Below are 9,041 nucleotides of genomic sequence, written 5' to 3' on the forward strand. Positions count from 1 at the left end.
CGACCCGCGTTGTCATCAACCGCATCGGCGCCTCGTTCCGCTCAGATCTTCGCCTCGCCCTCCCCGAATGGTGCCGCGAAGCCGTTGCTGTGAGTGCATCCACTGCGTGTGTGCGTGTGCGAACATTGATGTCCACCTGCCATGCCCCCGGCCTTGTGAACCAGATGCACACACGTTCATCTTCTCACTCCTTCGTCTCCCCCTGCCCTTCACAACCCTCTCCATACTATCATCACCATCACACGACTATCATCACCACCACCATCACACGATTATCATCACCACCACCACAACAGCATGTGCAGCATGCGCAGGAGCTTGCAGGCAACGCCGTGTCGCGGGATGCCGTGATGGCGCAGGTGATGACATATGTCAACGCCTCGACAGCGAGCGGCCCACTGGTGGTGACGGGGCCCTCGGGGTCGGGCAAGTCGACGGTGCTGGCACAGGTCGTGACGGAGCTCGCCAAGGACGACGCAACCGCCGTCATTGCCCGATTCGCAGGATTCACGGCAAAGGGTGTGTGAACATGTGTATGTGTGTGTTTGTGTGTGTGTGTGTGTGTGTGTCTGTTTGTGTGTGCATGTCGTTGTGGTATCAAAGCCTTTCACTCCCAGCCCATCTTTTGCCATGCTCCGTTTGTTTGTTCAGCTCAACATGAAAAGCTCTTTACCCAAGTCACACACACGCCCGCACACACGCACACACGCACACACACACTCTCTCATCCTCGCCCGCTCACAAATTAACTCACGCTCATTTCTTTGCTTTGACTGTTGTCGCAGCCGCGTCGCTGACGCACACGCTTCGGCTGCTGACTCAGCAGTTTTTGTATTTGGTGCACCCTGAAATGGACAGCGAGACGATTCCCACGGACTTTAGGGCCATCATCTCCGTGCTGCCACAACACCTCGCAAACCTCGCAAAACTCGACAAACGCATCGTGCTGGTGTGTGTATGTGTGTGTCTGTTTGTGTGTGTTTGTGTGTCTGTGTGCTCCCCCTCCCCCTCACACACACACACACACACACCCTCACACATACACTCCCACGCCCGCTGTGTCCCACTGCCGTTTGCTTCAGATCATCGACTCGCTTGACGAGTACGTGGACGACGAGAACCGGCTGGACGAGCGGGTTGGCCTCGCCGCGTGGTTGCCCACCGTGCTCCCAGACAACGTTCGCCTCATCGTCTCCGCACGCGAGCACGACCGCGCGTTTGAGCAGCTGTCGGAGCTCGTGCAGGACGACGCCGTTGTCACCCTCGGACCCATGGTGGGTTGGTGTGATGTGGTTTGTTTGTTTGTTGTTTGTTTGTTTGTTTGTTGATTGGTTGGTTGGTTGGTTGGTTGGTTGGTTTGTTGTTGGTGTTGGGTTCGCTGCTGGGGTTGTGCAATGATGTGATCTTGATTGGCAAGTGCTGCCTGTTTCTCTATGTGTGTTGCTTGCTCTGCACTTGTTTGCGCGCACCTTGCCTCTACCTTTACATTTTCCGCTTGTGTCTTCTCATTCCCATTCGCCTGCACTGTCTTACCACGTGCGATAGGACGAGGCAGAGTCCAAGGCGATGTTTGAGCGCATTCTCTCGGAGCGCAACCGCAAACTGACGGCAGAGCAACACGACGCCGTGCACAGTGCACTCGCATCAGCGAGCCCGCTCCCACTCGCGGTCTATCTCCTCGCAGACACGGTGCGCAAACCTGCCTGCTTGCCTTGCCTTGCCTTGCTTTGCTTTGCTTTGCGTTGCTGCGCTGCGATTTCTTGCCTGTAGGTTTATGTGCTTGTTTGTGCTTGCTTGTGCTTGCTTGTGCGTGTGCCTGTGCGTGTGCCTGTGCGTGTACGCGCTGCCGTCACTACCCCGTCGTTCCCTGGCGGACAAACCAGAGTGTGTTACTCGTGTGCCTCTCACTCTCTTCTCCTTCTATCCCCCCCCCTTTCTTTCTTTCCTCTTCCAACAGGCGTGCGAGTGGCGGTCCAGCGACGCCGTGCCGGAGCTGACCACCTCCATCCTGCCCATCTTGGACGCCCGTCTGCAGTCCATCGAGGACAAACTCGGCCAAGTCTTCGTCTCCCGCACACTCGGGTGCGCCGTGTCGTTAATCGCTGATGCAGTTGTTGTCATGTTTGCTGCTGTTTCATTTGCTGCTGCTGCTGCTGCTGCCTTCTTGCTTGTTACGTGCGTGTTGCATCATGCTCCAGCGTGTTCGCACGATGGCGCGTTGCCATATGCGCACAGGTTGCATGTGCGCGTGCTGTTGCTGCACGACACCGTCACTGTTTTTGAGTTCATGTGCATTAGACTCGCTTGCATGCGTTGACTTGCTCCTCCACCTCACACGCACGCCACCAACACCATCCCCCTCCTCCACCAGGTATCTGACGTGTTCGCGCAACGGGCTCAACGCTGACGAGCTGTGCCTGATCCTGTCTGCGGACCACGAGGTGATGGCATCCATCTCGCGCCACCACCTCCCGCCCGACGGCACGCTGCCCCAACACCTCATCTTCATGCTCAAGAGCGCGCTTGGTGCACAGCTCAACGTCGGCACAGACGAATCCATCACATGGTGCGGGCTTTTGGTGGTGTCTTTGTTTGTGCTCATGTGTGAGTGAGTGAGAGACAGACAGACAGGCAGACAGACAGAGAACTGTGTCTGTGCTTCTTTTTGCTTGTGCCTATGTGCATAGCTGCTGCCTACGTCTTCCTGTGTGCCTGCGTCTGTGTTCAACTGCTTCCTATCTGTACATGCACAACCGACCACACTTCCACTCAACCCCGCGTCCCCTTTCACGCCCCCTCCCCCTCCGCCTCCCCCTCTCCAGGGCGCACCACCAGTACCACCAAGCGGCCGATCTGCGCTACCTGAGCGACGCCGCACACAAGCGCTCCCTCCAGCAGGCAGCAGGCGCCGTGCTGCTTGTACGTTGGCCGCGCTTGCACCTTTCTGCCTCCTCACTGCAGTTGCTGTTACTTAGCGCATCCTCACTCCACCAACTTACGATCTTGCCATCGCCTCCATTGTCATTGTCATCAATTGTGTGTGTTCGTGTGTGTGTGTGTGTGTGTGTGTGTGTGTGTGTGTGTGTGTGTGTGTGTGTGTGTGTTCTTGTGCGCAGGAGCATCTTCGCGAGCGGATTGTGGAGCGGGAGCGATCTGGGCAGCCCGGCCCTCCACCGGAGCTGGAACGGTTTGCAGACGTCATCCCTTGGCTCTTCATGCAGGCTGGTGACCACGACGCCCTCAGGGAAACACTCAACATCACACACATCTTCATGGTACGCTGATTGTGTGTGATTGTTGCCTTGTCACGGCGTGCCGTGCTGCTTCCTTTTCGTGCATTGCACGTGATTGCTGTTACACCCACCCACCGACTCCACTGCGTTGCGGCGTGTGCAGTTCCTGCAGGACTACCTGTACCAAGACGTCAACTACGATCTCGCTGCGTACTGGCGCTTTCTCGGCGACTCCCCAGAGGACATTGTCAGCGGCTTTGCAAACTTGCTCGACGCAGAACACGTGCGTACACGCCCGTGTGGCACATGCGTGTCGTACATGGCTGGGATACACTGGCCTGGTTCGATGGGTGTTTGTGTCACCGCATGTTGCGTTTGGGCTCGGATGCATACGTGATTCATCACTTCATTGATCTTACGCTGGTGCCCGTGGGTTGTGCCTGCAGCTTGACGAGGGTAAGGCGCGATTCCTGCACGTTGGGCTGGCCGGCTACCTCTACTGCGCCGGGCACTACCAGCACGCACTCAACGTCCTCGTAGGTTTCCTGCAACGAACACACGCACTCATGCGCACACGCACATGTGCATACCTGCGTGCCCTTGTGTTGAGACGATTCTTTGCGCAGCGCTGGGCGTTTGCAGTTTGCCTGCAAGCATGCGTGCGACACGTGCTGACCTCGACTTGCCCTGCTGCGATTGCTGTTGCTGCCAGGAGCCGTGCGGCGAGTGGAGGCGGAAGCACTTGGGCGAGCACGACGACACTGCAATGACAATCAACTTCCAGGGTGCGTATGCATGTGTGTAAGAGAGAGGGGGTGGGAGGGAGCGAGAAAGAGAGGGACTGAGACTGAGACAGAGACAGGGGCAGAGGCAGAGACAGAGACAGAGAGGGGAGGGGCATATAATTGCGTGTGTTTTGCCTGCATGCGCATGTGTGTGTGCGCACGTTGTGTAACACTTGTGTGCGCTGTTTGCTTGTTGTTGCCTGCAGGCATGTGTGCGCTTGAGCTTGGCGACCGTGCGTTGGCACTGGAGCGATTTGAGGAATCGCTTGAAATGCGCCTGAAACTCGGCAAAACAAAGGATCTGGGCAAAGGTGTGTGCGTGTTTGCTTGTGTGCGTGTGTGTATGTGCGTTGCTGCATGTTTCGTTCTGTGTGCTCATGCCAATTTTCCACGCGTGCGTCCGTCGTCTCATCTTGCATGCACTGCCCTCGTCGTCGTTGTCGTGGCTTGTGCAGCCATTGCTGCGTCGTACAACAACATTGCCATCATCCACAAGCGCGAGGGCAGATATGAACAGGCACTCGAAACATACAACCAGGCGCTGGAGTTGCAGAAGGTGTGTGGAGGAAATGTGTGCGTGTGTGTGTGTGTGTGTGTGTGCACGTGTGTAACTGTGTGTGTGTGCGTGGCGTTCCCCTGCAGTGGTTGTGCTCTTTGGATCAGATACATGTGTGCTGCGTTGTTTGTTGGCCCAAGCCAGCACCACTCATCATCTTCTTTGCTGTTTCCGCTTCGCCCTTGCTCATGTGCTCACTCTGCTGCGCACTCGCTTGCGTGCTTGCGTGTGTTCAGAAAATCAACCCCAACGAGGACAATGTATCGATTATGCAGATTATGAACAACGTTGCGAGCGTGCACTCGGTGATGGGCAACTATCCAAAAGCATACGACCTCTACAAGATGGTGGTGGACCGCAGACGAAAGTACTTTGGTGCGTGCAGTCGTGGTGACGGCGTTGTTGTTTAAGTTGTTGTTTAAGTTCTTGTTCTTGTTGTTGTTGTTCATGGTGGTGCTGTTCGCTTGTGTTGTTGATACCGTGCAGTGGTGTGGTGACACGGTTCTTCGCTTCTTTTTTTCTTTGCTTCACTGTTCCGCCGACACTCACCTGCGCACCCATACACGCGATTACACCCACCTTTATTTCACCAGGTCCCTCTGTGCCGTTGAGTGTGGCGCTGTTCAACCTTGGGCTGGTCGCGTTCAGGCAAGAGCGCTACGGCCTCGCACAAGAGCACATCCAGGACTGCCTTGGTACAGTGTGCATGCGTGTGTGTGTGTGTGTGTGTGTGTGCGTGTGTGTGTGTGTGTGTGTGTGTGTGTGTGTGTGTGTGTGTGTGTGTGTGTGTGTGTGTGTGTGTGACGGAGCTGACCCTGCAAGCAGTGACACGCATCTTCCTCCATCAACCGACCTTGTGGTGCTCACTACGTGGTACCTGTTGGGTTGATAGAAATCCGCCTTCGCCTCCTCGGCCCAACACATCAGAGCACGGCGTCTGCCATGTCCATGCGCGCACACGTCTTGCTCAAGACAAAGCAGCCACAGCAGGTGGGTCGGACGTGCTCCAACCAATTGCCTGCACATGCAGTCATGCATGCAAATGCCTGTGTCAGTAAGACACAGGAACGCACTGGTTCTCGCACTCATCAACCGTCTGATCACCGAAATGCCTTCATCGTGTGTGTGTGTGTGTGTGTGTGTGTGTGTGTGTGTGTGTGTGTGTGTGTGTGTGTGTGTGTGTACGCTATGACTTGTGGTGTCAACAGGCCAAGGACATGTTCCTTCGTGTGCTGCATGTGCGGGAGAGCTCGGGCAACAAGTCCATGCTCTGCATGACATATGCCGACGTTGCCCGCGCGTGCACTGCTCTCAAGCACTTTGAAGAGGTACCGTTCGTGCGTACATGTGCGCTGTGATGAGTAGTCTGGTGGTGGTGGTGGTGGTGGTGGTGGTGCAGAACGCAAGCGGGAGATGGTCACACAATCGCAGTGTCTTCGCTTGTGTGTTGTCGCTCACCCAAGACCATGTGTGTGTGTGTGTGTGTGTGTGTGTGTGTGTGTGTGTGTGTGTGTGCCGTGGCCATTGTAGGCGGAGAGTTACTTGGAGAAGAGCAAAGCGCTCTGCAGTTCTGATCCTCTGGATCCAAGAAACGCAGACTACGCAGAGGCCGGTGTGTGCGCGCGTGCGTGCGTGTGTGTGTGTGTCGCTGTTCGTTTATTCGCTTGCTTGCCCCTATCTGTGTGTGTGTGTGTGTGTGTGTGTGTGTATCCGTGCTGCCTGGCCCGCATTTGTCCTGATCTCTTCTGCCATCCTTCCGTGTTCCTCACCGCTTCACGTGTTGTTGTTGGTTTGTTTGCTTGCTGCACAGCTGGCGATCTTGCGTTGGCCAAAGGCGACCGCGACCAAGCGCGGGAGATGTATGCCGAATGCATCGATTTGTACAGACACGTGAGTCCTGTGCCCTTGCAGCTGTGCATCTTAGCGTCTGCCCACATAGACACACACACACACACCGCACGAGCGTGTACGAACATGCACGTCTGCTCAACCGCCCCCTGGTTTCTCACTCAAAAACACACACACGCACACACGCACACACGCACGCACGCAGACGTATGACGCGGACCACCCTCAAGTGCGTCGAATCCATGTGAAGCTTGGCTTGACAACACTGGATGCGTCAACCGAAGTCGTCACTGACAACACCACAGCCGCGTCAGAGGCCTAGTCGTTCCACCCAGCCAAGGCGCAACAACGTGCGTTGCTGTCCTTTGCATCCTTTTTCGCTGTCCTTCCCACTTATCGAAGTTTGTTGATGTTGCCCAATAAAGATCGACATTGCTTGCAAGCAAGCAAAACAGCGCAGCCGTAATTTTGCCTTTCTTTGTTTGTTTTGTTTTCCCACCACCCCACGGATACAAGCAAGCGCCAAGCAGGTCAAGATGCAAGGAAATGGCGTTTTGGTTGCGGCAGCGACGGCAACGCTGGCTGCTGTGCTTCTGCTGGCAGTGAGCCCCCCGAGTGCCCTGGCTGCCAGCACAACAACTGCAGGCACAACAGCAACTGCAGGCACAACAACAACAAATGCAGGCATGAACGCAACGACGGCCACCACCATCTCAACAACAACAACAACTACTACGACCACTACTACAACAACAACAACAACAACAACAACTACTACTACTACAACTACAACAACAACGACAACAACGGAGCCCGTGTTTCGTCCAAAGATTGTGGTGGAGGACGGGCGGTTTCTCATCCGGCTCGATGGTGGGATTGACTTTGACCCGCTCGAGGTGCTGGCGGAGCTGCAAAGGCTACGAGATGAAGTTGCAACTCTGCGGGCAAGCACAAACACCCGCATCGACCGCGTGAACGCACGCGTCACAGAACTGGACAACGCAACGACATCGCGCACCTCAGGCCTGGCCGAGCAGCTCTCCACTACACAGGACCTCGTTGGCACGCACGACCAAAAGCTGGAAGCCCTGGAAGGCGAGGTTGAGGACAATGCCGTGACGGCCGGTGAGCTCGGAGACGCACTGGACGCCGTGGAGCATCGCGTCACCGCTGCCGAACGCAACCAGACGGCCGCCTCATCCCGCGTCGACGACATTGAGAGGGATATCATGTACCTTCCCGGGGTGCTGGCCTGTGCAGAGGGGCGCAACCTATACGACGCAAGCGAGGACGAGTGCGTGCCGGCCAAAACAATCGCCTGCAACAAGGACCTGCTGGAAATGGCAATTGCCAGCTCCCACTCTGAGGTGGTGGAGACCTCGTGTGGTACCATCTTTGGTGGCGTCGGTTGCCTCGTGCAGTGTTCCCTTGGCTATGAGGCCTCTCCCAACTCTGCAATCGCCGTGTGCCAGGCTGACCGCTCGTTCTCCGTGCCTGATCTCGACTGCGAGATTGTGGACTGCGGCGCGCCGCCCAACCCGCACGGCGTCACGTACCAGTGTGACGCGCACACCTACGGCTCCAGCTGCCACGTTACAAGCTGTCCGTTCCTCGTGGGCGGTGACAGCTCCCTCACGTGCGGTGCCGATGGCCAGTGGCGTGGCACACCGCCCGAGTGCAGCCAGTTCAGGCCTTGGGTCCTGGACGGGAACCAGTACCGCCTGCCAAAGGAGGAGGAGGGCCCCTTCACCAGCAGCTCCTGCCCTTCGTACTTTGTAGGCGGCAACGCATACTCCAGTGGCGGCATCACATTCATCACGGGCCCTTTCAAGCAGAGCAACAACCGATTTGCTGTGGTGCCAAACGGTGCCCAGGTGAAGCTTGTCCCGTCAAAACCCGTGCAGCAGATGCACTTTCTCGTGTCTGGCGGCCGTGGCACCGGCTTCAGCTTCTACGTGAGGTTCTACTACACAGACGGCAACACGTACCAGACGGGAACAGGCAGCATCGCCTGGGACTGCCAAGCGGGCGCATCAGGCGCCAGCGGGCTCTCCATCACCCACCTCGGCGGCTACGGTCAGCCGACGCTTCTGAGCATCTTGCTTGCCTGTTGAGTTGTCTCTGTACTGTGTTCGTGCTTGTGTAATGAGGGTAGCAGTCACGTCATGTTAAGTTGCTTCTCAGTGGCAACTGCATGCATGTCACTGAGGGGTGGCTCCAGTTGTCCCTTCAAGGGTGTGGTTGTCATGGCCGTATGCCTCGTTGTCTCCGCCTTTCTACCCTCCCGTTGACATGTTGACAACCACCCTCATCTTGCGCTGGCCCGGTTTTGCCGTTGCTTGCTTGGTTGCTTGCAGGCAACTATGGTTGTTGTGACCAATGGTACCGCCTGTATGCTGTGCCCAACTCTTCGTCGAAGGAACTCATGGCTGTGAGCTTCCACTGGTCTGGCGGCGGCACAGACATCTTCGGCATCACAGCCATTGTCTAACAGCAGAACAGCATCGGCCGCCCTGGAGCCAAGAACCTGTCTCCCTGGCACTGTGTTTTGTGTGCTGCACCGAATTTCTGTTACCGTGTTGTGTGGTGGGAGTGCTCTTTTGTGTATTCTCATCACCT

General features: G+C 56.5%; 2 protein-coding genes across 2 annotated transcripts in view; both read left to right on the forward strand.

Moving 5' to 3' along the window:
* Nucleotides 1-6,953, forward strand: part of PTSG_07574 (uncharacterized protein) — a gene marked incomplete at its 5' end in the record, with an annotated part of 15,613 nt that extends 8,660 nt beyond the window's left edge. Inside the window, 21 exons of the mRNA XM_004991313.1 lie at nt 1-89; nt 297-519; nt 786-949; nt 1,083-1,274; nt 1,546-1,689; nt 1,958-2,082; nt 2,372-2,566; nt 2,823-2,919; nt 3,117-3,275; nt 3,397-3,516; nt 3,680-3,769; nt 3,946-4,018; nt 4,225-4,329; nt 4,474-4,574; nt 4,811-4,949; nt 5,168-5,269; nt 5,467-5,564; nt 5,783-5,902; nt 6,105-6,186; nt 6,385-6,464; nt 6,628-6,953. The exon at nt 1-89 is cut by the window's left edge and continues 13 nt beyond it. Coding sequence (XP_004991370.1) covers nt 1-89; nt 297-519; nt 786-949; nt 1,083-1,274; nt 1,546-1,689; nt 1,958-2,082; nt 2,372-2,566; nt 2,823-2,919; nt 3,117-3,275; nt 3,397-3,516; nt 3,680-3,769; nt 3,946-4,018; nt 4,225-4,329; nt 4,474-4,574; nt 4,811-4,949; nt 5,168-5,269; nt 5,467-5,564; nt 5,783-5,902; nt 6,105-6,186; nt 6,385-6,464; nt 6,628-6,744 — 2,615 coding nt within the window. The 3' untranslated portion in view covers nt 6,745-6,953. The remainder of the gene's footprint in view (nt 90-296; nt 520-785; nt 950-1,082; nt 1,275-1,545; nt 1,690-1,957; nt 2,083-2,371; nt 2,567-2,822; nt 2,920-3,116; nt 3,276-3,396; nt 3,517-3,679; nt 3,770-3,945; nt 4,019-4,224; nt 4,330-4,473; nt 4,575-4,810; nt 4,950-5,167; nt 5,270-5,466; nt 5,565-5,782; nt 5,903-6,104; nt 6,187-6,384; nt 6,465-6,627) is intronic.
* Nucleotides 6,954-7,108: 155 nt separating this feature from the next.
* PTSG_07575 (uncharacterized protein) lies at nt 7,109-8,913 on the forward strand (the record flags this gene model as incomplete). The annotated part of the gene is made up of 2 exons (XM_004991314.1): nt 7,109-8,498; nt 8,780-8,913. 2 exons carry the CDS (start codon nt 7,109-7,111, stop codon nt 8,911-8,913), a joined length of 1,524 nt encoding a protein of 507 aa, XP_004991371.1.
* Nucleotides 8,914-9,041: the final 128 nt, after the last annotated feature.

The sequence above is a fragment of the Salpingoeca rosetta genome, assembly GCF_000188695.1.
Source record: "Salpingoeca rosetta unplaced genomic scaffold supercont1.20, whole genome shotgun sequence".
Classification (NCBI taxonomy): Eukaryota; class Choanoflagellata; order Craspedida; family Salpingoecidae; genus Salpingoeca; species Salpingoeca rosetta.